Source organism: Cottoperca gobio, chromosome 18 (genome assembly GCF_900634415.1).
Source record: "Cottoperca gobio chromosome 18, fCotGob3.1, whole genome shotgun sequence".
NCBI classification, from domain to species: Eukaryota; Metazoa; Chordata; class Actinopteri; order Perciformes; family Bovichtidae; genus Cottoperca; species Cottoperca gobio.
In genome coordinates this window covers 4,968,126-4,994,191 of record NC_041372.1, presented here as the reverse complement: position 1 = coordinate 4,994,191, position 26,066 = coordinate 4,968,126, and the positions used below count along the sequence as shown (strand labels likewise).

Here is a 26,066-nt window from a genome sequence, read left to right as displayed (position 1 = left end):
TGTGTTTCCATCTATCCTTTCTTTATCCAAGAATAATATTTTGTATTTAAATAGCAAATTATACAGTGATGGGACAAATCAACACAAAAATAACAGGAAAGAAAACATGTACAAACATCCTTTTGCACTTGCACAACAACATTTAAAAACAAGGAAGAACACTTAACCGGTCTGAAAGAGTTGTGCATCAATTTTATACAAAGCCTCAAGTTCCCAGGGCTAACTAATTGCATGCCTGCAGTTTGATGACGAACAAGAAACGGAGCTTACGTCAGATTCTGGAAAACTATTTGCAATCGCAGCCTCACATGATGTTAATTGTAAAAGCCAAACAGCATTTTTCCGGACAGTCTGGCTTTCAATGTGTCAAGACTGGCTGAGTGTTAGTGAGGCAGCAACAAAAACACAGATAACAAATCAGCTTCACAGTTCTCATGTAACTCCAACCAGCCGACCTCTTGCTGCCTCGTCCACTGTAACTGAACCTCCGCTTCAACTCTTTAATCCTTCATTCTGTGGGAAGGGACATACGATGTGAACAGCTAGGCAGCTACTTACAATCTTTATTTAACAAAAAAAAAAGGAAGACAGCAGCGTGCTATTGCAAATATTGTCAACAAAGCTTTGAAATTGTGTCCAGTGTTACACAAGAGAGCAAGGCAATGACAGCTCTACTAAAATATTAAGACACTAAAAAATACAAAGACGAGTTTAAAAGTAGAAAATCTGTATAAATAGTTATCGCACAACTTTTACAAATACATAGAAATATTTGTTGCAACAAAAAACAAATCCAAGAGTAGAGACTAATGTGAGGCAGAGTTGAAACAAGGTAAAGGCTTGTACTGGAGGCCTTATTTGTTTTGGCCTTTTTGCAGTCGTATTGGAAATGGAGGCCCTGTTGCAACCTTTCCAGGTGCAATCAATATTTTCTGGGTGTTTCGCTCCACAATTTACTATAAAGAGGTGAGTGTAGGGGTAGAAAAAACACAGGGAACATGCACACAAACACAGATTTAAACTTGCAGTCTCAACTCGCACAAACAAAAGTACATCCACACACAAAGTGCAAGATAGTGCCAGTAGAACAGCTATTGGAGCAGTGCTTCCCATAGGCCTCATTGTGGTCAGTGTGTGCTTCACCATGTCTATGTTTCACATCTACATTCTAAGGTGCATCATCTTCCTGTCCATCCAAAGCCTAGCTGGGACTGTCCTCTCCTTTCAGCTTCTTCCCCTTATGTGAGGACAGCTGCATCTTTCTCTCTTTCCACTTTCTCTCTGCTTCCAGCAGCCAGCGTGCAGGTCAACAGTGTCGAGTCCCTCCTCTTGCCTTCGTAAACACAAATTCGCTTCGCCTGGAGTAGGGAGATCAGCTGACATCTTGGTGGCAAGCCTGTGCATCCAAAAGAAGGAGACGCACTTTGCCTCGCAGGAAGTTGACGTGGACTTGAAGCAAATCTGTTGCAGAGGACACCCTCCATGTTCCTTCAAGCCCCGCTGCACTTGCTGGCGGGGTATATTCCTGAAAGACAATACAAGAACCTGTTGCTCTTGTTCTTACTTTTTTCTACAGAATGTCCCATGACAGGCCTCAGTTTCTCTATTACCAGAGAAAATATCATTATTTCATTCCAAGAAACACACAATGAGCTCAAGTATGACCACTTAAGGAGGCACATTGGATGTATTTACCTTGGCCATTTGTCCTCTTAAATGAGTTTAGATGGATAAGTCTTATTGAAGTGTTTGCTCCATGATTACATAAAAGGGAAGTTTGGCCTGTTTATATGCACATCTATGGGATCAGAACGAATCCAGCAAACGTTTGTAAAAATACGGACCTGTGTTGGGTGCTAAGCAGAAATATTAACCAAGGAAATAGTTGGTTAAAAATCTTGCTGCTGCATTTCCCCAACAGAAATCCAACCTTTTGTTTGATGATTTCAAAATGAAAGACTCCCAGTAAACATGTTGTTTTGCTCCACCTGCTGTAACTCACCTGGATGTTGAGGCTACGCAGCACAGCATTGATGCTGAGCAGGTTTCTGACGGAGTTATCTATGTGACTGTGCAGAGCTGTGTTGGTGACTGAGGTCCGTAGCAAGCCGAGGGCCTGTTGTAAGAGCCACAAGCCAGACTGCACCTCCTGGGCTTGCTCTAATCCCTTGCCAAAAAAAGAAAGAGGGCAAGAGTTTAAGAGTCTATGGAAGCGATACGGAACAAACAAAGCAGGTCATTTACTCTTCCATTGCAAATAAACTGCCTAAAAAAAGCTTAAAGCAAAGAACATCTACAAATATCCTTCAAGTATGAAGAGGATGTTTGTTGTTAAATGATTGTCTACAAAAAAGACTTGCATTACACTTTATAGCTGATATAAACCTGTATTCGGCTGTTTTCTGTGGTTACTTACATTTTTCTTCTCCCAGACATCAAAGTCGACTCTGGTTTGTGGAACAGTGACGGCCTCTGACAGGCTACAGCCTTCTCTACATGACTTCTAAGAAAACAAGAAAGTAATAATGTTAGTGTTTTTAAGGTATTTTTATCCAATGCACAAATGATCAGTGCGGGAGATTCCTGGACCACAATATCTCTCCAGCAAGCTTCGTCTGCTCTTACATCTGAGTGCATGCATACATTTTCCTCTCACCATAGCGACTTCTGCATCTTGTGCTTCCTTAATGAAATGGTTCAGGACCCTCAGGTCACAGATTGGCCTCAGTGGGGACGAAAGGCCTGGCCGGCTCAACTCCATCACCATCAACAGCAAGGTAAGCAGTCCTGCCACAACGGACACACAAATACAGTCATTCAAAGGAGAAAAGAGCATGAGAACTAGAAGGACACTCGGAGAGCGCAGACCTCCATCAAGGCCGTTTCCATAAGTGTTCTTCCTCTTGCTTTACCCTTCCACCTATTTTCATGAAATCCGTTATCCTGCCGAACCAGCCTCATTTAACTATAATATCTTTTTTTAGTTGTATACTACATGTGTTCTTGTTCTTGGCTGAGGATCCCTGCCCACTGGTTTTAACCAGAACAGATGTGTGCAAATCCTTCTCAGAAGGATGAACCCACACAAGGCTCCTGGACCTGGCGGCATCCCCTGCCGTGCTCTCAAGGTATGAGCAGTTCAGCTGGCCGACGTGTCCACGCTCTCTGCTCCAGTCTGTAGTCCGCACATGTTATGGCACATGTTATGGACAGTCCACCATCGTTCCTGTCCCCAAAAAGACAGAAAGCCTCTGCCTGAACGACTACCACTCAACTCCATCATTATGAAACGCTTTGAGCGGTTACTCAAAACCAACATCACCTCCTTCCTCTTTGACTCACTGCACTCTCTGCAGTTTGCTCACAGAGCAAACAGACACGCCCCCATCATCATCAACGACATCATGATGACACGCGGACTCATGACTCAGACATGGACTCATATCTAAATATTTATACATTATTACAGTATACAGTATTTAAAAATGTATTTATCTTCTATTTTAAATGTATATATTCTACTTATTCCTGCATTTTACTTGCACTATTTTTAATGCATTATGTTCTAACTTTATTACTTGATTTCATTTTATGAATTAATCCTATTGCCATTAACTACTCTGTAGCTTTTGTGCATTTGACAATAAAGCCTTTGAATCTTTAGATCTGAACCATGTGAGATTATTTTCCCCGGTAAAGACAGTAGAAAAGAGAGCTAGTCAGCCAAAACCAAATCATGACAATGCACAAAATGACGCTAACAGGCCATTAGTCAGCACAAATGACGCCCAAACCTTTCTCAATGACCATGAAAAGAACCTGTAACATCCAGAGAGGGCGCTGAACTCTGAACTCTTACGATAGACTTGGCAATGAGAGTTCTACTGCTGTGGGTCATGTGGGCATCCAGTTCCTCTGTATTACATGCTGAATGCACTCTTTCACAGCAGCCTGGATGTGTGACGCAGAAGGATGATATAATTACAGACGATCTTCCCTGGCAGACAGGTCGGAAACACGCACGATTCCCAGAAGTTCTCACAGATAACGAGCGCAAATTGTGCTGAACGGCAAAACGGGTTACACTAATGTTGCAGGTTTGCTACCACTGAGGGATAATAAGAAACAGCATTAAGTTACTAGTAGAAAATTAGAACTGGTCCTTTACGAGATCAATAGTATAATCAGCAGACTGTCGAATGAACATGCATACATCAAATATGATATAAATCCACACTGGGCATGTTTTCATCATGTTGGCTGTTGAGTAGCTGCTCCGCTTTACTTAGACGCCAGTACGTTTTCTTTATCATGTGCCAACCAGAGGTGAAGTGATGTCTGCACAGACAAGCTAACAGCCTTATTTCCATACACTTTCTAAAAGACGGTCACTTTAAATAACTTTAAATAAGTATGTGCGATCTCCGCCATTGCCTACGTGAGAATGCATCAATCTAAACTGTATATACACACACACACACACACACACACACACACACACACACACACACACACACACACACACACACACACACACACACACACACACACACACAAACATACACACACTCCCTCTTTACATTCTGGTGGAATTTACAGTGCAGGACTGTGGCCAAACTAAAAGTTAACACCTTTCTCTGCCATCACCAGCTGCCAAAACAAATGTTACTATTTTAAATTTGAAGCAGTAGTCAAGTGGCCATGCTTTGGATAATGGCACGCTTCACGTCGGGTTTGCGACAGACGTTTTTAGAAAGATGGCTTCTTTCAAATGTGCTATTTTAACTAATTCACATCAAACAGGTGCACAGAAATAGCTCAGCAATTTAAAGCAACTGGATGTGGTGCTAATGGTTAAATGTCACAGAGGGCTGATAAGCAATACTATTTAAAGTGCATCTCAGGTTTGGGACGGTTGCTTTTGAATGCTCTGTGCACTCCTTTCAATTTTGAATGGGTCTTCCCCATGACAAAGGGCAGCGGTGTGAATAAGTAGCTATCAGATGTAACGTGTGTGACATCATTTCCTCACTGGCTTCGCTGGGATCTCTTATAGATGTCAGCTTTTGAAAACCATTTGCTCTTTTCTTCTGACAGAAGTATGTGACGACTGAGCCAAAAACTGCATATTCAGCTTTCGCATTCAGTTCCCTTGACTCCAGTCTGCTGTGTCATGCTAGAGAATGATGACTGATGATGTTTTTTTTCCCAGTGAACAAGACAGAAAAGAAATGGGTCAATACTCAGCCACCCCTCACGAGACCATTGTATCTGCAGTGGCTTACAGTAACAGGAAACGATGCATCTTTCCAGCAGAGTAAGTGTCTTGCTCAACTCTGTAAGGTTCAGGATCAGCATGATGCTTTGCATCGGCTTGTTCAATGTCTATCACCTGACAGTAAGTTGGCTTCATTAGGAAGTGATTTCTTTATAGCTGAAGTGATTTATGGCTATTGAGACAATTATGGTTAAGCAATAAAGCCTGATGTAAAGCAGCTTTCTAGAAAGTGGCATTACACAATCTATCCCCAGGAACTGTGCTGAATACATACAATCCTGACTCCTCCAGAAATAGGACTTAGAACATGTAGAATGTGGAGTTTGGCACAATTCACAGGACAACTTTGAGGAAAAGAAACCCAGACCTCCAGAGGCTTTAAATTATCTCAAGATTCAGTATTCACGCACACACATATAGGATATCTAATACTGAATAGCTGCACGTAAATATCATGAGTGATAAACGTGTTCGAAAATACTGAGCATATAGACCAATGCAGTACACAGGCAATGCACACAAAGCAACACACATTACTATAATATTACAGGCGTTCTTACCTCTACCCGTTTTCTGCAACATTCGCAAACAGGTGCCGCATCTTTTAAAAACATTGTGTGTTGAAATATATATGCACAAGCTTTACGACATAAGTCATACAACCAAGTGCGCAGGTCCCAGCGCTAGTCCGAGTGACATGTGGGTCCGTGTCAAAACCATGTGCACTGTTGGTGAGAACAGTCACCTACCAGACTTTGCATCACTGTTGGGCTTTGGCAAAACCTTTTATTTGCCTCCCCTAAGGATATAGTGATAACGTGAGAGCCAGCAAGGACGAGGACGCGCCTTTTTACGCACAACGGTGAGCGATAAAACCTCAACCCGTGAATGCAGTCTCCCTTTGCGTAAAGCGTGAAAATAGACTAACTACTAAAGCCGGTGTACGGAGAGAGAAAAATGATGTCCATAACTCACTGGGAAACTCCATAGTGGTATCCGCATAGCCCCTCACAGGGTCTTCGCGGTTTGGCCCATAAGTCCGTCTATTGCCCACTAATTGGAAACGAAGCTCTTTTGTGGATCTCATGCACTTATCCGGTAGGTGTTTCTAAAAACTGATCCTGTTTGATTTTTTATTGATGACTTTGAAAATAAGTTGCATTGTTTCTGTGACAATCTAAACTACCTCCTCCCTTAAGGCAAAAATGTTTTCTTTCATTGTTATCCAAATAATAGTCTATCCCTGTTTATAAAACGTTGGGGCTAATAAGTAAATAATGTCTGAAAAAAAGACGTGGGGAGACTTCCCACCCATTGTTCGGATGATTTTTAGAAACAGTCATTACAGTGACCTAGTATATTTTCAAAAACACTGATTGTGCAGATATGGAAATTAGATATCAAATGAGCTCTTTAGTCCTTGTTCCCAAAAGCATTACGTTTTAAATATAGGACTCTCACTGCGTATCTGCCACATGCCAGGACACATTCAGAGACCACAGTGGTCAAAGGATGCCACACAGAAATCAAGCTTTGAGTAAATCGAACTTTTTTTTCAAAATCTGAAATTTGACTTTGACATAAGAAATGTAGGCTACGTTAATCGCAGCAGATCAGCACCCACATAATAGTCGTCGCACATTGCACACAATGCATAGGCTATAACTTTGTAACCCCCCCTTTCCCACAGTGACACACATCCTCCAACATCCTCCACAAAAATTCTCAGGGTGAGGTAGATGAACTAATAGCACGTGCTGTTATAGAGTAAATAAAGTAGATGTATGTTGTAGTTAATGGAAAAGTCTGTTAAACTACACGGACCTGTTGAACTCATTGACACAGATGAGGGAATGGTGTGATTGCAAGTGCTGTAGTACTGAAACAAAAACTGATAGACAGATTTTAATTTCCAATCTTTAATAATCAACCGGTCTTATCATAATGTGAGGAAGGCAAAGCCAGAGAGTGACCTCACTGCTTGTGGGAGCAGGGGATTGGACAGTTGTTAACTGTGCTGCTTGAGTAAAGCCTGCACCTTGTTAAGACTGCATCGATCCTGCAGTAAGAGACAGAGACAGCTTGTGCTGTTTTGTGTGTGAAGTTCCAGAAGTTCCTTGTGTGCATCTAAATTACATTTTAGTTATGACAGTTCCTGATTACTACTTTGTATGATCATTTCGGTTAAAGCAACACTATGTAACTAGTTGACCTTAGAGTAACAGCTTCAAAATAATTGTCCAGGTTCCACCTGGTCAGAAGTGGATATCTCCTCCTTCAATTTGTGGGGAATGACAGCCGAGTGAACCCAGTGTTTACAAATGGTCAGTATTTATATTTGACATTAAGCAGCAAATCCGGGACACACAAACACAGAGATTCATAGTAGTCAGTAACTTCTTTGTGGATAATCGTCTCCACAGCGTACCGTCAACTGACGAGGCCAAAAAGATCAACTGAGAGAGCTTGACCTTGCCAAGTGTCACACTGCCACAGTGCTGTGCAGCCCTAGACACAGATTGATCCACATTTTCTGTGATGCTTCGGAGCAGGCCTACGGTTCTGTGTATTATCTACACACAGAGGATGAGGAGGGCCGCATCAAACAGACAGACGAGGCTTTTATAGCCCCAGCCGATGCCCTGGATGACGAGGCTGAGAGATGGATCCATCGTGCTTGATATACAGTATATTGGCAGACGAGCTGAAATGTCCCATTGGCCAATCTTTAAGAGGAAATAAAGTCTGGATACTTTGAAATATCCTCTGACAAGATCAGGTGGATGCCTGGCCTGATGGCCACTTCACTGGCTCTAATAATAGTTCAACTGTGTTGAAGTAACTGGGAGAATCGCCAACTTCTTTCTTAACAACAATACGTTTCCACATGATGTTAGGCTCTTGATATCAATAACTTTTCAACTGATGAAAGTGCTGATCGTGAACATTACTCTCTCATCGGAACGATATCGGTGCCTTTTGAGAAATGTGTCATTCAAACAGAAATTATATAAAAAATGCTGTTTGCAGACTTTTATCCAAAATACATTTTAAACTGGAGACCATCTTGCGATGGGATCACACCAGCCGCAACGCCAATTCGGGCCAGGGGCGTAAAGTGACCCACTACTTCCAGTGCCCTTGGTCGGACCGTACACATCTTCTGACTTGTCCTTGATTATGATCTGAACTACACGCCTGTAAAGTTCAGGACTGTATCTGTATCGCAGTAGCAAAAAAGAGTAGCAATGACTCGTCTGTACCATCAACATAAAATATATGCTACAGGAATACGCAGGCTATTCAACATCAGTCGACGTACAGCACAAATGTTGGAGTTCATCCAGCGTCAATTTTATAAATATCCAATTAAGGCTTTTCATCAGTTCAGTGCTGACTTAACGCAGGCGTGTTTATGTCCCATGTTCTCACCCTCGACGGCTTCTTTGGAACCAGAGTAAAGGAAACGTTCTTTATGTGTGTCAGAGAGGAGGGGGTTTCTCCAGGGTATACATGAGGCTTTTCCATCTGACAGAAGTATGTTTGCACATGCATTATCAGGAGCAGACATGCACTGTCAAGTGACTCACAAATAGTTGGAAACGCTGATAAGAGTTAGCAAGCTCACACGATTACTACTTCATGAGCCTATGTAAAGTGCATATGCAGCACGCTCACATGCACTCGGACTCATGTTTGCACTTGAATAAAATGGTGAGGGTAAAATATAGAAAATGACTAAACAAAAATTAGAATTGCAAAAAGAACAACAACAATATTGTGTTGTGTCTGAAGTCTATATCAACAATAAACGTTGAATTAATTGATCTGTGTGATGTTACCTTGTAACCAAGGGGGAAGAAAATCTTTAATCTGTATTTTTACCTTGTTTCTCTTAAAATTCTGATGCCAAATGTGATGCACTGAGGATTAATTACATTTTAATTTCAATTGTTTTTCAGGTATTTAAATGTTAACGTCTAAAATGTTCTACTCATAATTGATAGACATTGTTTTATAGGTTTACATATTACCTCTTCTTATGAGTCAGCTTTAAAACTACAGAGTCACCGCTGTGCTAAGCTGAGGAAAATGTCGAGAGATTGTTGCACTGTTTGCTCAAAGGGCTGTTTACTTATGTCTGAGCTAACATGAGAGGGAGACTAGGTACGTGCTGTTGGACATGCTTCGTTATCAGGACAGGGGATTGGGGTGGGAGGTGAGGAATGTGTGTCAATGCGGGGGCAGGGGAATCCAGTCACACTGACTCCTTGGTTGGAGTGGGACACAGTTATTGAATTTAGGATGATTTAAAAGAGATGGGATAATGTAAAGTTGGCGATGTACCGAATACTTTCCCCCTGACTGCCAGAGGAGAAACAGGCTTTAATGTAATATATAGAAGGCATTGAAAGTGCCCATCTGTTTTCGTGTGTGTGTGTTTTTCACTTTCTCATCCAGGTTTTGGGCTCGCAGCCAGCTAGGTCTACTCCTGGCGCGACACAAGACAGGAAGCTGACATAAAAGAATGGTGGGGGACTGTCTGTGAGGGACACAGGAGCCAAGACAGGAGTCGAGACGGACACTGACGAGGTCGGAAGTTATTGTTTCAGCTTGGTGACAAGAATCTTATCCCTTGGTTGAACATATTGTGATTCCATGGTGGTGGCCACAAGTGAGGAAACATTCCTGGACAGTAATCTCATCATTGGAGTTGCTCCCTGCCCAAATTCTGGCATGTAGCCGATGAGTGAAGCATTTAACCCCCTAAATACTCCAGTGGCGCTACTTAGTGGCCAATAACACAGTGCCCACGCTCGCCGCTGAAGTGTGTGTGTGTGTGTGTGTGTGTGTGTGTGTGTGTGTGTGTTCATGTGAGTCAGTACAAGAAGAGTACAGAATTGACACAGCTTTGCTTTGAGCTACACGCTATTGCCAACATGCCAGTCTTTCGTAGGTATGATGGTTAACACCTGTACACCAGAGGCTGACCGGAAGTATTTAGTCATCAACCAAAGAATCGCTTAATTATTTTTGCCAGAGCAAAAGCTAAGGTGCAACAAAAGTTAAATGAACCCTCTATGGTATGCATGATGATGCCAGTTGGGGGAAAACAGTTTGGAGTGTTTTTGTCATAGAATAGACCAAATAAACATAATCTAAAGACATTTCCAAGAAATCATTTTGGGGGGGGTCTTTTTTGGGGTACGTTGCCTTGAGGCAACACTGTACCTTAATGGTAAGTAATGAAAAAAGAGTTATTCTTTCAAATTTGAACAACATTTATTTAAAAACACATGGAAAATACTAAATAGCCTCAACACATTCAAATGCATTGTGTTATTTCATTGGTCATGTTCAACTTTCTGGCAATAAAAGCCTGATGGACAATAGAAGAATTGTTTAACTTTGAGTCATAAACTGATTTACTCCAGTATATATACAGCCAACATTAACACATTATTCTGGCTTCTCTTGTGCCATGCTTTTACTTGTACCTTTTCTCGATTTGCACCAAAATGAAACGGAATACTGTTTAATCAAATGCAACCATGTCTTGTTTTGCATCAAACTAAAATGCCATTTGTTTGTTTTTATCTAACTAATCTTGTGGTTTTCTCTTACTGCATTTACTAATCTCTTGAGTGTGCACACATCTATTTAGTGCAATAGATTCTGATTAATCTGAGAGTCCTGGTGTTATTCTGTGGTCATGTTCAATCAATACACATTATTAAAAAGCCTGACGCTTCCTGTTACAATAATTATATAACTATACGTCTCTCCCCTACATTTGAGTATTTAGAATATTTGTGTTTGTAGGAATGTGCATGATCTCAGACGCTCTAGAAAATTGATGAGTCTTCTGCCCAGAAAAGTGACGCTGTGGACCACTTTTGAAGCAAGAAGCTGGTGCTGCCCAACACACACCTAAGAGGCAAGTGATCGCAGTACAAGCAACGCAATATGTTGGGGCCACGTGCATTAACCTGGTCGCCATGTAAGACTTGTTAATCATGGCAATGATTGTGACTTTCAAGTGTCATGTGTGAGAGGAAAGGCATCTTTTTTCCATCGCTGCTACATAAAAATGTATGACTGTCACTTCTCTCCAGCCACATTCCCTATCCCCCGCCCCCAGACCCCTTCAATGTAATTTTCCATCCATCCACCAGTTGCCATTGGACTTTCCCGCCTTTCCCCCGTCACCTGACTGCCCCACCCATCTCCACACCTGCACCTCATTCCCTCATTAGCCTCTCTCTATATACCAGTCCAGATCTTTTTGTTCCTCAGAAATGCAATGTGGTTTTCTGTCATCTATTTTGAGCCCGTTACCTGCCGGCCTAATCTGGCCTATTTATACCTTCTGTGGCAATAAATTACTGAACTAATCCTGTCTGCCTGCGTACTCTGTTTTGGTCATTATCTTGCTGCTACTTTCTTTCGCCTCATTGTTGCGAAATCAAGTCACATGTAACTGTTTCAATATTTAACCAGGACTCTGATCTTGGAATTAAATGTGTGGTCAGTTAATGTTTTGCAGATAGATACAGATTTGTTGTTAGTATATTAAAGTAATTTCAAGGGAACGGGGTTGCCTTTTCTGAGCGTAAACAATGCGCCAGAAGTTGCGAAACATTCCAGCCCTATTTAAAGTCAAAGCTGTTTGCATCTTGTCGAAGATGAGCGCTAACGTCAACTGCTGCTCCTGATGACATGAATGGGTTCACATAGTTCACACAGGGTTCACAGTTTGACGTCCTTGTAGCATGGTCAGGTCGAGATCTTTCTTGCACACTGGAGCAGTTTGTAAGGGATAGTAAAGCAGCGGAGGCCATTAGTCTCTCCCGTGCACAACTGGCTTTTCACATAAATAAAGAAAGGACCTAGACAATCTGAGAGAACCTTCGTGTTGGAACTGTTCCCTGTCTGTGTTGAGAGGCTCCAGCTAAGGGAAACATCAAACATTATCTCATGTGCCATGCTGATAGGAAAATACAGGTAATACTGATTGTAAAGCACAGCAGGAGACAGGAGACAGGAGGAACAACGGAGTGTTAAGCACAGCAGGGGACAGGAGGTGAACTGCTCTTTCTAAGAACAGTCTCTCAGTCTAGTGAATTAGCACGTCTGATATTGGAGTCTAGTGAATTCGCACGTCTGAGACCTGATCCTTTGAATATGCATATAAATACTAGGGCTGAGACAGTTGCTTCTCTGAGCAACACAGCAGACTTTACAAACCTGTATATGTGTGAGTTTCCCAATGCCCTTAGTTATGATCAACTATTTATCAATAACATTTCAATTGGCCACTCATGGGAGTCACAGCTGTCAACTAAATCGGGGTGGCTAAAATTAGAATTGATAAACCTGGTTTTATCAGCATGCAAAGCTCTGTGTCAGGCCTGTCACGTTATAACCAACACTTCAAATTAGATGCACACCATTAATCTAAAACGGAACCAAACACCATTTGAAGTATGTGGGATAAACTTAAGTTATATGCAATAAATTACATTTTTCTGAGTGTTGTGCATAATCAAAAACACAAGTTTCCTATTTGATCCGTACTTTGTATTTCTATGCATATAACCCCCTAAATATACTGTCAACTGTTACAAATAAATTAAATAATAAAACAACAAAGCCTAATCTCATAAATTCATGTAAATGTTCAGTTTCAACTATTCCATTCACACAATGCTGATCTGAGGAGCAATGTTTTGGATGGGGGAAAGACCAGCATATAGATCCTGAAAAGATCTATTGAATTGAATTGTTAATACAGTGGCATATTTGTTAGGGATACAGACCAGTCCCATGAAATCTTTCCCATTTGGTCTGTCAGGTTTCCTCTCACGGGACTAGAGAAGTGTTTCGACTGCAGACAGGAGATGTTGAGCACATGCGGTGCGTGGCTGCGTATCTGTCCCATTCTTGCTCAAATGTCTGTTTATTCTAGTGCGCTTGTTGCCTCCGAGATATTTTAGGTTCCATTGTAGTTCTTCGGCCTCTTTGTGGAAAGTCCTCATGGGTTTGTTTTCGTGGCTGTCAATTTGCATGGCTGGAAATCTATCCATTCTTCAGTCATAATGAAAATACCTGGTCTGTCTCAGATGAGACGCACGTTTATAAACAGGATTTCTGTCTGCTCAAATGTTTTTAAAATATTGAGATAACTAAAGAAAAGTAGGTTCAAGACCCTACTGTACAACATCAACATATCATTCATAAATTCATTCAAATTAAACCATCTCTGTGAAAATTGGTCTGTGTTGTTACGAGGTGCAACTTCCTCAAAGTACGCACACAGAATTCAGATGGTCTCAGCGTGGTACTGTAGTTGGAATAAATAGAGTTTGCACAAACAAAATTAAGTATCATTTTACTGCTACTGTCCACCTTTTGCCAGAGAGAGACATAATCATCCTCATCTCTTCTGCTAACATGTTCTGTCTGTAGGCAGGAGGGTATGGGGGAGCTTTTGTGATGGGTATAGTAAAACACTTCTGCAAGAGGCCTCCAGGGTTCAAAGTTATCAGAAAAAATAAAATATATGTTTTATAAAAATAAAATAAAATCAGAAGAGCCAAGAAATAACATCCACATTTCAACTTTTATGATGAGTCATGAGAAAAAAATATGTGATGGATTCTTTATTGTCCCAGTCCCCCAACTCCCCTGGATTTGGTGTCGAAAGTTCCTCTTTAGTGATTCACTGACAGACGGCCTGTCCAATGGGAGCGCGGCAGGGTGTGAAGTGGCCCAACTGCAGTGTCCACCTCATGCTTCTTTTCTGTCAAAAACACACACGCACACACACCTGGCTTAGTGACCATGTATTTGTATTGTAATAAATTGGGTCAATTGCATTTGTTTGTAAAAGAGAAACCTGTATGTAGTTGAGTTGTGAGGTCAGTGTTCTCCTCTCCAGTCCGTCTAAAGCAGTCGTCAGAGTCACAGCATCCACATACAGCATCGTCTCCCTCTGTGGCACGCCAGCTGCATGACAGAGAAACAGCCTGACAAAACACCTCAGCTGTGATGCCCCAGATAATGAAATACACCTCATGGCGTTCATTTAGCAACTGAAGGTCGCCAACAGCTTTGCAGCCTAACCTGAATGTGGGCCTATGGAAGAAGCAGGCCTTATCAAGGTGGCTCTGTGAGTTCTGTTTCAGAGTGGCTCTGATGTGGCAGCTGATGAACATCTGGAAGAAGAAAGTCAAATAAATAAAGTGCATTTGATCCAGGATTCACTTCAACAATATCATGCATATCTTGAGGCCTAATCACTTGAAAATGTTACATTCTTGACAAGCTGTACATGCAATAGGAATAAATTAAACACAATAATAAAAAAAAAAATAGCACCAATTATGCTAAAATTATCACTCCAATGAGAGAAAGTAACAAATCATACTGTCCGGTGTTACCTGTTCCCCAGACTCCTGGTGGAAGTGAAAGGCTTGGACGCTGAAGCATAGTCTGTTATCTTGCTCCCTAGGGAGGAATTTAGATGAAGAACCCGGCAAGACACTGTCCATAAGACATCTGTAATAGAGGAGCAACACTTACCAAAATGATTCCATAACTGGCATCAAATTTACACCCACCTAATTTTGAAAGATGACAGTAATTGGCTCCGATTATCCATTCAAATCGATTGAATCTTACATTTGAGTCCTGGATTGAGCACTGTGCTAAACAGAATAACTGTTTTCTTGTGTTTAGTTGTGTACTGAACTATCCACAGAGTGTAATTTGTTTTAGTCAGAAGGAAAGATTGACCCATGCTTAGTGATAAACTTGTAGCTTGGCAAGGAGAGGGGGTCCGACTTTAGCGTGGCGATACAGGAGTCGACATATAGAGTGAGAGGAGGGTGCAGCGGGGCCTCCACGCTGGCCTCCAAAAACACTGCTTCCCCCTGCTGATACACTGAGGCACTATGTACAGAGGTACAGCCATCTGCAGTAAAAGAAACAGATTTTTTTTGCAGTAACAATTGTCAATAGATTCCAGATGTTGCCACTTACTAGTGTATAGACACATCTTCCACTAACACAGTCTAGAGATTCAATGAGATGGTTTCACCTGTCATGGTGCGAAGGGCAAAGTGCAGAAGGCCAAAGACACTGATAGTGGATGTCATGGGTTGCCAGGTTGGAGTTAATGGTTTTCCATTCACTGTCTGTTTTCTGTGCTCACACAAAGATAAGGCACTGTTTATACAATTACAAAGTGTTGATGACGATTAACTGCAACTCTTGACTTGAACCAAGGAAAGTGTGTACTCGGTTTGTAAACACAAGGATTCATACACTAATATGGCCTCTTCCTTACCTCTTATAATGGCACTCAACAGGTATGACAGTAGTTACTCCTCTAACTATCACACTGTGTGTAGAGGCAGGAACCACAGCAGGAAACAGTACCAGCTGGTTGGAATACACAAGCCAGTCACCATGAACCTGGATAGTAGCATAAAGAAATGCATGAAACCATAAGTGACAAATACCTTGGATCAATTTGTGCTTCAATATTTAACTTATCATGTCTGACATATTTTTGAATGTGTGTGTTTCTCCCTCTCTCTGTGTTCAAGAGGAACATTTTTACAGTCTAACGTTTCCTCTCATCATACCCTACCCCCTTATCTTACACTGGACTCAGTCCCACACTCTTGTAGCCCTGCAGAGATGACCATATCAGAGTCAGACGCCGGCCCTTTAGCTCCGCGGCACCTTTGCTTTGTTGAATTTGCTCCAAGTCTAAGATTCTCTGGTTTGAACGAAATACGTTTCTCCTCAAAAAACTGTCGCTTTACGGTAATTCTCATTTCGACTTCTCCGCATTTTATTTCAAATCCGACGCTTTTGCGAGTTCCTACATCACTTTTATCAGCCAAGTAAACACCGCACATATACAGCAAAATCATTAATAAAGAGACGAGTCTTGTATATTTGACCGGGGTCGCCATTTCTTTCTTCTTCTTTAAAAAAAAAAGAAAAAACAAGCAAGCATATTTATTAATTAGAGTTAATTACACTCAGGTGTGTACGCCCCAGTTTGAGCTCGCGTGCACTTGAAAGAGCTACCTTCAAAGACTGCTAAAAAAACAATATGTTATGTTACAACTTGAAACAAGGAGATTTTTCTTTACGATGACCTTATTAAAAAATACCGACATATAAAGCTAAATTGGCCGGTGCGCATTTTCTGAAACTTTATTCCACTTTGTTTCCTAAACTAATTCAGACTTCCTTTCTATACAAAAAAAAAAATTGCATTGATGTTCCAAAATAAATTCACTTTCAAACGACAAGTTATATTCGTATGAATGAAACTGAGCTGACAAAAAGCTCCTGAAGGCATCATCGTCAGTGGGAACAATTCTAAGGCGGAACAAGTATTATCGCAAGTGCAGGGATGGGACAGTGATTGCAGTTACACCAGACGACTTCCGGATGAATAGCCCATGTTATGATTAGCTGTTAACATTTTGAATTCAAATGCACTACGTTAAAAGTGTAGGCTACTCGGGAGAGACAAACTGTAAAAATGGATGAAAAGGATGTGGCGGCGAAAGCTGAGGGGATTGACTGGGGAGGAGGAGGAGTTGAAGAGGGGAATATTATGAAGAAGACCAAATTATTATCTATGAGTGTCCACACCGGTCTTCCTAATCCATTTACAGATCCTGTGAAATGTTCTCTGATAAAAGGAGACTATCTCTACTTTCATTATGGCTGTGATGGACAAGATGACAGAGGCTGGGGATGTGGCTATCGCACCATTCAGACAATGGCTTCCTGGCTTTGTCATAACTGCTTTCCTAAGGACACACACAAACCTCCACCAAGCCTCCCAGAAATCCAGCAAGCATTGGTCACCATGGAGGACAAACCAGGCTCGTTCTCGTACTCCAGGGAGTGGATAGGAACATTTGAAGCCTCCTTGATTCTTGACTATTTCTATGATGTCTCCTGTAGGTTGGTACATGTTAGAAGTGGAGGGGCAGAGCTGGAGCATGTTGCAGTGGAAGAGCTTCATCAACACTTTGAGAAACATGGATCTCCGGTCATGATGGGAGGAGACAGGGACAACTCTTCTAAGGGGATATTAGGGGTGTGCACTGGGGACACGGGGAGCTACTTGCTAGTCGTTGATCCTCACTACTATGGCTGTCAGCTGGAGAAAATAGCGCTGCAGAGTCGGGGGTGGGTGGCGTGGAAAAGAGTGTCATCTCTGGATCAGTCTTCATTTTATAATCTGTGTATGCCTCAGACTGCCAACAAAGGAATATAAACTAAGCGACAGACATACAAATGAATTGTTATTTGTGAGGATGGACCATTGAAAGTGACTTATTAGGACAGACTGTACTGCATTTTGAGCATTTATTATTTAAAATGAGCAGTAGTGCCACCTGGTGGACGAAATGCATATTTACAACGTATTTGAAGAACAAACTAATGATACAACTTGATGATCAATATCTTCATCTCTCAATTAAAGTTGTGTTGAATCTCAAATCTTCTTGGACATACATTCGTTATTTCCCTCAATGTTTCAAAAGTAAATGCTTTGGTTTGTGTTCATTTTAATAATACATTTTTATTTATAGAGCACTTTTCAGGAGTAAAAAATGTCAAACTCATTATTTTAATGTATTCATTTTCGAATTATTTCTATTGTGTGAACACGCAAACTAAGGGCAATCATCCTTAAATCTGGATTAGGATTTAGATATGAGATATTTAGATAGGACATGATTGTTGTTGTACTATACGTGAATAATATTTACAAGATCATGAATGTACCTTTGGAATTGCAGATATTTTGATTTTATTGGACTTTTGAGTCATTGAGTCATTTTTCAACCAGATATGCTAAATATTCTTTGGTTCCACCTTCTTAATTATGAAGATTGGCTGCTTTTCTTTGTCTTATGTGTGATGGTGAATTGTATACTTTTTAAACTTTAAACTTTTTGGTCTGACAAAACAAGCGTGTCACATTTGGTTTCCAGGATTATTGTGATGGAGATTTTTCTTGACATTTTACAGACTAAACGATGAATCGAGAATATATTCTGCACAGTAATCGATCATGGAAATAACGAGACATTTGGACTTAATATCAATTCCCCATTTTATTGCATACATTATACAATATGACTTGACAACACATATTAGTTCCAGGTACATTTTGAGCTTCAAGAAACCAAAAACCTTTCCGCATTGGAAAAGTACATTTTGAACACACTTTAAACTTGAATTATATCTGATATCACACCCACTTTATCTCAGTTATCTTGCACACAGTCACTATAGAAAATCTGGAAGTTCTTATCCACATCCATCCTCCCCTTGAGAAACTTCTCCAGGTTCTTGAGAGGAACTTCCACCATGTGGTTGTTGACACGATCATTCAGCCCGTAAGCTGCAAACACGGGGAACTTATAGCGCACAGAGTATGGTGCATTTTGGTCAAAATTGATGCAGCAGTAGGCTGACCACATGTACTCCGGTACAGCCACGCGGTCCTGGTTGTTGCGACGGATCGTGTGCCCGGAGGTGGTGACCCCGGTGACCACATAGGCTTTGCCACGGCAGTAGTTGTTGAGACGTTTGCGGACGAGGTCCTGGTGCTCCGTCCAGGGACCCATGTTGAACTCCCTGAACTGGGGTACCACATTCGTCAAGCTGTAGGTGGAGGCTTTGTCCAAAGGGTCAGCCTGGTGCTCATCAGGATTTAGCTGGCCACGTTCGTACTGAACCACATCAGCGTAGTCCTCGAGGACCGCCTGGGTGTCCTCGAAGTTCATATGCATGCTTACAGATTGGGGGAAGGGCTCCATGTTACTGCTGCTCTTTCCTGAGGCCAGCTACAGAGAGAGAGATAAGAAGAGGCGCAGTAGTGCTGAAAATGTAGTTGACTATTTCATTACTTCTGAAAAGTTATTCACAAAAACATTTGCAAGTGAGACATTTGCATAACTACGTACCAGAGCATATATGGTCAAGGCAGCACTATCTCATTGAAATACCGTTAATAGCCAATAAAGTAGCTTATCTCAAGCTTAGTTTGCTATAGTAGCCAGCTAGTAGCTAGCTCTCGCTAGTTAGGTGTATTTGTTTTCTGTGTCTTTAGACATAATGCCATTCTTGATAAATACATAGACAGTTACATATGTTATTAACCATGATACGTTACAATAGAATATATATAGTATATTGTATGTACATGCACAAACAACCTTTAATACAATGGATTAAAACTCTGACTTATAGTAAATCTAAAGCTTTGCTTGAAAGAACACTCACCTGGGGCTCAAACATCCACGGGAAGTCCACCCTCTTCTCCCCATCAGACTTCTTGAAGGTGTAGGCGGAATAGATTGGAATGTGTTTTTGGTGATCGTACAGGGTGACAAAGTGCGGTCTATTCTCGTACCTCTGGCAGATCTTCGTTAAGGAGTTGCTCAGGTAGCCTCTAGGTGGAGTGCCCATGTAGAGAGAGTCCTTACAGCGCTCCACATTGTCGAAGTCCTCCACAACCCCTGCCTGGGCCTCCTGGAGCAACACGCAGGTCAGCACGGCCGCCACAGCTGCCAGAGGTAAGGCACAGTTCTCTGATGTAGGTATCATCACGGAACCTTTCTTTCCCTCAATCATGCAACCTCTATGTCCCTTTAGTCCTCTCTTCGTCTGCTCTAATGTATCTATCACCTGTAACGCTCTGCTGCAAATTCACTATTGTCTGACGAGTACAGCCTCTGTCCCAGCTCTGTCAACATTTCCTCTCCTCTCCTCCCCTCTGTACTCCAAGCAAACAGGTCTCCCATTGTAAAGTCTTTTGCATATTTTCAAAATTCCACAACCATCGTAGCAGTAATTCAAAAGCAGTGAATGTTATCAATCATGGAGAGAATTTTATTACTGAGAACTGCAGAGGAATAAAAGATGCAGACCTGATACTTCCTTCAAGTTGTGCACTAAGAGCTTTAGTGAGTTACTTTGTTTGTGTGTTGCGACACACGGTAACAGAGTGAGATCAAAAGTAAAAAACAGGAAGAAACTGAATGTATTGCAATGTCAATCTGTGTTTTCCGAGAAGAAAAGGAGATCAGATCCCCTGGCTTTACTCTACAGTCTCTTTACACAATTGCAAAGCAGCTTCAGTTTCAGCTGTGACCTCTAAACCCAGCCTCTTCAGCCAGTAGGAATACCAATGATCTAAAGTCTGTAGTAAATGTCATAAGGAATACGAAAGCAGTGACCTTATTTGTAGTTTAGTTATAATGCGGGTGGTGTATTATAGTATTGGTTCATGTAGGAAAAAAGACTTGAGAAGCTATTTAAATATCACAGATGTTCTTGAATGTGTCAAAATAAAGCTTCCAAGAAATTTTAATTACAGTTTGCAAAGGTTTATTACAGCAAATTAGACAAAGCAAGTACATTTTTGTTATATTTTCAGTGAGACTGAGGTCCAGTTATTTCTAAATCAAGTAAATACAGTAAAAGCACTGAGCAACAATTCAGTAGACAAAGGACTAATGGGTTTAAATCATAGAATGAATCATGGCTGAATACCATATAGCTGCGTCAGTTTCAGGCTCTTGGTATTGTGCAGACTGTCACCCTGTCATGGCTTACTGGGACACAGAACATTCCTTTATGTTACACCTGTGCTTTTCTTAGTATGACAAGTCAAAAAAGGGCCTATTGAAGAAGAAGAAACAGAACATGACCTAAATATTTGACTATATCATTTTACTGGACCCTTGTGGGACACAGTCATCTACAAAGATCTGAAAGTTCTTTTCGAAAAAGGTCGTCTTCTTGAGGAACTTCTTCAGGTCCTTGACTGAGACTTCCACCACCTCGTTGTTCTCCTCCTCATTTCGGCCATAATGTGCAAAAGATGGGAACTTGTAGCGCTCACTGTAAGGTGCGTTGTTGTCGTAGTCAACACAGCAATAAGCGGACCACATGTATGTGGGCACTGCTACGCGGTTGATGTTTTCCCGGCGGATCATCTTCCCAGAGGTGGTGATACCTGTGACTATGTAAGATGTTCCATGGCAGTAATTGTTAAGCCGTTTGCGGATGATGCTCTCCTGTTGGTTCCAGATTCTGTTGTTGAAGTCGGGCGCCATGGGCACGGCATTGGTGAGGGTGTAGGTGGAGGCCTTGTCATCAGGTTCGTTCTGATGCTCTTCTGGGTTGAGGGTGCCACGCTCATAGAGGATGGCGTTTGCATAATCATCCAGAACAGCTTGGGCATCTTGGAAATTCATGTGCATGTAACCACGTGGGAAGGGCTGCATCTCATCTGTACCAGAGTATGTGGACAGCTGTGTGGGCAGACAGAGGCAGTGCAAGTGAGAGGATGAGGACAGTTGAATGTGCACACGCATAACACATAACATCTGCATGAGCTTTGTTTTTGAATTTGGGAAACTTCTAGCGTGCTGTTGATGTTAAAAGACTTTCTTAGCACCTCATGTGCGACATGTTTTTCCTTACCTGCGGTTCATACATCCATGGGACACCCACACAGTTCTCCCCGTCTGAGCGTTTGAAAGTGTACGCAGAGTACACCGGCACATGGTCCACGGTGTTGTACAGCGTCATGTAGCGTGGCCTCTTGTTGTAATGCTGGCAAATGAACTGGAGCGACGGGTGCTCCAGCACAGTCGGTGGTGTTCCCATGTAAAGGAATTTTCTGCACTCTGTAGAAGGCTCTTTTCCCACTCTCCCTCTTGCCGCTGATGTTATTATGTTGACGAGCAGGATAGTCTGCGCCCAATAAGCCATCGTAGGGAGGGCTTTGATGTCACTCCGATGAAAGCTGTGAAATTTAGTTCAAGTAAGTTTCTATGAGCTGCAACAAATGATCGAAGGTGTCTCTATAGCCGTCCATGGAGGTCATTAAAGACCTAACACAGGTTTTACAATCTGCTCTCTCACTCAATATGCAAAACAATACACGTTTTACACCTCAGCAGGTCCTCCCCCAGCGAGAGGAGCAGCTACAGTAGACAGCCAATAGCGAAGATATCAGCCATTTTTTTCTCATTAGTGTTTAAGAAGGTAGAAAAGGTCACCTTACCTCTTCTTCTTAAATGTGTCAAATCTACGCACGCCTGCGCAGAGCGATACCTCGAATGCACAAACTTTATACATTTCTAATTAAGTTCCAAGGGTTTTGAAAAGGTTACCATGTATGTCATGCTGAATTATCGTTTGTTTGTTTAAATACCAGCACCATGGATTTGAATATGTCACTCATTATAAATGTTATATAGCGTCAATGAGCACTGGGATGGGCAGATACAGAATATGCTGATATCACAAACAGTTTGGGGAAAATTATATGTCTATATTTTAATTTACTTGAGAGGAATTCAAAGGAGAATAGGAGACATTTTATGGTGAAGTGCAGCAGGGGCAACTTAATCTTGAGTGGACATAGGCTTTGCTGTGCCTTGACAGAAGTTATTGAGCTGGAAGTGTTTTGCAAATACAGAAGCCTAGAGTTTTCTGATAATCAGTATCCAGGCTGTGCATTGGTGCTGCACCCACATAGCACTTTATTATTAAGATTAAACAATGTATTCTTTTCAGTTAAGTCATTATGTAGCAGCTGGTAAATTGCTCATAGGGGGATATACATATATATATATGTTATCCTACCAAAGGTTCTCATCATCAGGTTCACCTGCTGTTTATAAAACGTTTTTGGGTAATACATCTTAATTTAAATCCTCACCAAAAAGTACAACTGGCAATGTAAGTGTAAAAAACATCAGGAGAAATTAATTAGTAAAACATCGCACTACAAAGGATTGCACTACAAAATAGGAGGCAGCACATTAGTTAGTGGGGAACGTTTTTATTTGTTCACACATGTGATTGATCTAAAACATTGTCAGTAATCAGTAAATACAACTATAGCAAAGTTAGAAGAAAGGAAAATATCCACAGTAAAAGTTCAAAGTAATAACCTGTTTTTAATGTAATTCATTCATAAACTGGAACCATAACATGTCCAACATATTTTCAACAATCCCCAATGTCAATGGCATAGTGGACGGCTGGGGTCCAAGACAGGTGGCATTCACTGATCGTCCTGTTAAATGTAACAGAATGACTAAATCAGGCCGAACCACAGAATGTCAGAAGTACCACAAACAGCTGAACTCATAGACAGTATTGTCTTATAAAAATAATCTGTTTGTTAAATATTGAAGCTTCATTTGTTAAGCACTGCCATGTTTATACAATATATGCCTAATCTGATCCAGCCTACATGTGGAGTTTCTTCTCCTTGAAATACACATGCCATGAATGTATGAATTACAGTTGCATGATGGGAAATGTAGGATCTAGAGTTCTGGGGATTCTGCTGATACTTGACAGTAAAGTCAGGAGAACAGCTCTGCTGCTTTTCTTTTCATCATTATTATTTTTAGAATCGGTCTCTTGTAAATCCCCGAACATTATGGAAGTGTGATACCAGTGTGCACCTTTTTTAAATGTGCATTTACACATCACTTCAGTCGGTGGTGCTAGTTGGTCTTATGTACTGTGGGCTATTCTGCCAGACTACTACTCATAGAGACTAACCAATAATCTTAATCTAAACGTGTAACTCTGTAAATAAAAAAGGAGGAGTCATGAAATGGCCCTCAGGACTACGTAACACTACTTCTATTAAAGTGTATCTGAGTTAGTCCTAGTAGGTAGGCTTTATCCAAGACAAACCAGTTGAAGAAGTCCCATCATACTGAAACACTGGGCAGGTCTCTCTTCTTCCTCAAGGTGTTTTCTGACACACAACCATTGTAGAAAATAGTCAGTTCACTGTCTATGTCTGACTGTCTCTTCAGGAAGCGTTCCAGAGTCTTCAGAGGGACTTCCACCACACTGTGGTCAGTCTGTTCATTCAGTGCATAGCCCCCATAACTAGGGAACATGAACCTCACCTCATACGGAGAGTTAAGGTCAAACTGCGGGCAGCAGTAAGCCAACCATAAGTGTTTCGGGATTGCCAGGCGGTCCCTGTTATCTCGTTGGAGGGTCGCTCCAGAAACCGTGACCCCTGTCACCATGAAGGATTTGCCATTGCAGAAGTTGTTGAGGCGGCGGCGGATGATGTCTAAGTATGGCTTCCAGGAAGCGTCCAAGAAGTTTGTAATTAATGGGACTACATTGGTGAGAGTATATGTGGAGGATTTGTCATCTGGCTCTGATTGGTGCAGGTCAGGATTCAGTGGGCCTCGTTTATATTCTACAGCATCTGTGTAGTCCTCCAGCACGGCCTGGCTGTCCTCAATCAGAGGGGGGGCGTCTTCAGTTAGGGGAAGTGCTCTCATGTTGCCACCCTCGTCATCAGAAACCAACTGTAGGGAAAATAAATGAAGACACACAAACCAATGCAAAAAAGTCTCAAAATGCAATACCACTAATCTAATCTCTGACTACAATACGATTCCACTCCAAAAGTTCAAACTTCTTTCTCAAATCTAATGCCAGTTATGATTATTATTGCAAATAAGCGTATTTTCCCCAAAGGTCCTTTATCTGTAACTATTCCTTTAAAGATAAGACACCGGATGTTTGAGTGATTGACAGGTCATTCAACCAGTTGGCAATTGCTGACAAAAAAACACTAGTCTCTACCTGTGGTTCATACATCCACGGTGTGTCCATCCTCCTCTTCCCATCAGACTTCTTAAAGGTGTAGGCTGAATAGAGGGGGAGGCGGCGACTGCTGTCATACAACGTGGCGTAGCGCAGTTTGTCTGCATACCTCTGGCAGACCCTCCTCAGGTTGACTCCCTTCATTCCTGCAGGTGGTGTCTGCATGTAGAAAAAATGGCTGCAGTCCTTGAAACTGTTGGACACAGTGGCACTCACCAGGGGGATCGCCATCAGCAGGGAGAAGCTTAGGACACAGGTGCCGAACATATGCATCGTCACACTTCTGCAGTAGATGGAAACAATACAAAACGGGGTAATTCCCTCGTGGGTGCGACATGTCCTGTCAAACACCTCCTATGAATGAAGGAATTCCATGTGATGAGGAATGTTCTGGTTAATATGTCATCCTGTATTAGTGTTGTCGTCATAATCCAGTAAAGTGTAATGACTGTTGGACAGAGACTCATTATGCAAAGCAGCGGCAGCTCAGAGTGGATCTATTGGTTGGACAGTTGGACTTATCTGCTCCTACAAAGTTGGTACAGCCATGCATCTCTGCACAGGCTTCTGTCAGGCTTTGTACATGTTCTAGTTTATCTCACAAGTCCACACCCACACTGTACATCTGACCAGATAGTTTCCCTCCCAAATATGAATTTAAAGGTTGATAGATTTACCCAGGTACAGAGATGGTTCCTCTTGCTGCTACATTGCGTTTGCGTAGTACTATCAGCGTCCTAGTCTCTGCCAAGGCCAAACGACTGCCTTTAGTAACGGGAAGAAAGGCCTGACGAGAGAACTGAAGCTTGAGGTGTGGGATGACGACCGAGCAACTGGCACTAATTAATTCCAAGCTGGGTCCGTTCACCTTCATGTTTCCAATAAATCACAGCAACTTGTATTTCCCCTACAAGATGGAGTGTTTACCACTCATCACGCAACAGCCTGAGGATGGAAATCAAGGAGGCTCAGCCACATGTGCCTACTCTGTGAGGTTGGAATAGAAAACACATCTCATCAGTCTTTTTAAATTAAGTGTATAGTCTTCCATGGTTTGACAGAC

At 41.7% G+C, this 26,066-nt stretch overlaps 6 protein-coding genes across 7 annotated transcripts; 1 reads left to right on the top strand and 5 right to left on the bottom strand.

Moving 5' to 3' along the window:
• Window positions 1-23: 23 nt before the first annotated feature.
• Window positions 24-6,380, bottom strand: epoa (erythropoietin a). Of its 2 annotated transcripts, none has more exons than XM_029455161.1 (5): window positions 5,839-6,232; window positions 2,657-2,787; window positions 2,417-2,503; window positions 2,003-2,167; window positions 24-1,525 (listed from the first exon to the last, which is right to left on the bottom strand). In XM_029455161.1, the coding sequence occupies exons 1-5, from the start codon at window positions 5,858-5,860 to the stop codon at window positions 1,373-1,375; spliced, it is 558 nt and encodes a 185-aa protein (XP_029311021.1). In that variant the 5' UTR covers window positions 5,861-6,232; the 3' UTR covers window positions 24-1,372. The 2 variants fall into 2 exon arrangements, with proteins under 2 accessions (XP_029311021.1, XP_029311020.1); XM_029455160.1 differs by lacking the exon at window positions 5,839-6,232 and adding an exon at window positions 6,254-6,380 and having other exon boundaries at window positions 33-1,525.
• Window positions 6,381-13,372: 6,992 nt separating this feature from the next.
• On the bottom strand, window positions 13,373-16,267 carry LOC115023800 (zona pellucida sperm-binding protein 3-like). The gene is made up of 8 exons (XM_029455056.1): window positions 15,949-16,267; window positions 15,630-15,757; window positions 15,381-15,484; window positions 15,077-15,254; window positions 14,722-14,839; window positions 14,405-14,496; window positions 14,178-14,287; window positions 13,373-14,081 (listed from the first exon to the last, which is right to left on the bottom strand). Exons 1-8 carry the CDS (start codon window positions 16,264-16,266, stop codon window positions 13,993-13,995), a joined length of 1,137 nt encoding a protein of 378 aa, XP_029310916.1. The 5' UTR covers window position 16,267; the 3' UTR covers window positions 13,373-13,992.
• A 427-nt stretch (window positions 16,268-16,694) lies between these two features.
• ufsp1 (UFM1-specific peptidase 1) lies at window positions 16,695-17,821 on the top strand. Its single transcript, XM_029454966.1, has one exon. It carries the CDS (start codon window positions 16,848-16,850, stop codon window positions 17,592-17,594), a length of 747 nt encoding a protein of 248 aa, XP_029310826.1. The 5' UTR covers window positions 16,695-16,847; the 3' UTR covers window positions 17,595-17,821.
• A 620-nt stretch (window positions 17,822-18,441) lies between these two features.
• LOC115023970 (endonuclease domain-containing 1 protein-like) lies at window positions 18,442-19,939 on the bottom strand. The gene is made up of 2 exons (XM_029455340.1): window positions 19,616-19,939; window positions 18,442-19,176 (listed from the first exon to the last, which is right to left on the bottom strand). Exons 1-2 carry the CDS (start codon window positions 19,937-19,939, stop codon window positions 18,595-18,597), a joined length of 906 nt encoding a protein of 301 aa, XP_029311200.1. The 3' UTR covers window positions 18,442-18,594.
• Window positions 19,940-21,057: 1,118 nt separating this feature from the next.
• On the bottom strand, window positions 21,058-22,114 carry LOC115023968 (endonuclease domain-containing 1 protein-like). The gene is made up of 2 exons (XM_029455339.1): window positions 21,824-22,114; window positions 21,058-21,651 (listed from the first exon to the last, which is right to left on the bottom strand). The coding sequence occupies exons 1-2, from the start codon at window positions 22,112-22,114 to the stop codon at window positions 21,058-21,060; spliced, it is 885 nt and encodes a 294-aa protein (XP_029311199.1).
• A 1,967-nt stretch (window positions 22,115-24,081) lies between these two features.
• On the bottom strand, window positions 24,082-25,877 carry LOC115023967 (endonuclease domain-containing 1 protein-like). The gene is made up of 3 exons (XM_029455338.1): window positions 25,681-25,877; window positions 24,983-25,286; window positions 24,082-24,702 (listed from the first exon to the last, which is right to left on the bottom strand). Exons 1-3 carry the CDS (start codon window positions 25,875-25,877, stop codon window positions 24,082-24,084), a joined length of 1,122 nt encoding a protein of 373 aa, XP_029311198.1.
• Between the last annotated feature and the right edge of the window lie 189 nt (window positions 25,878-26,066).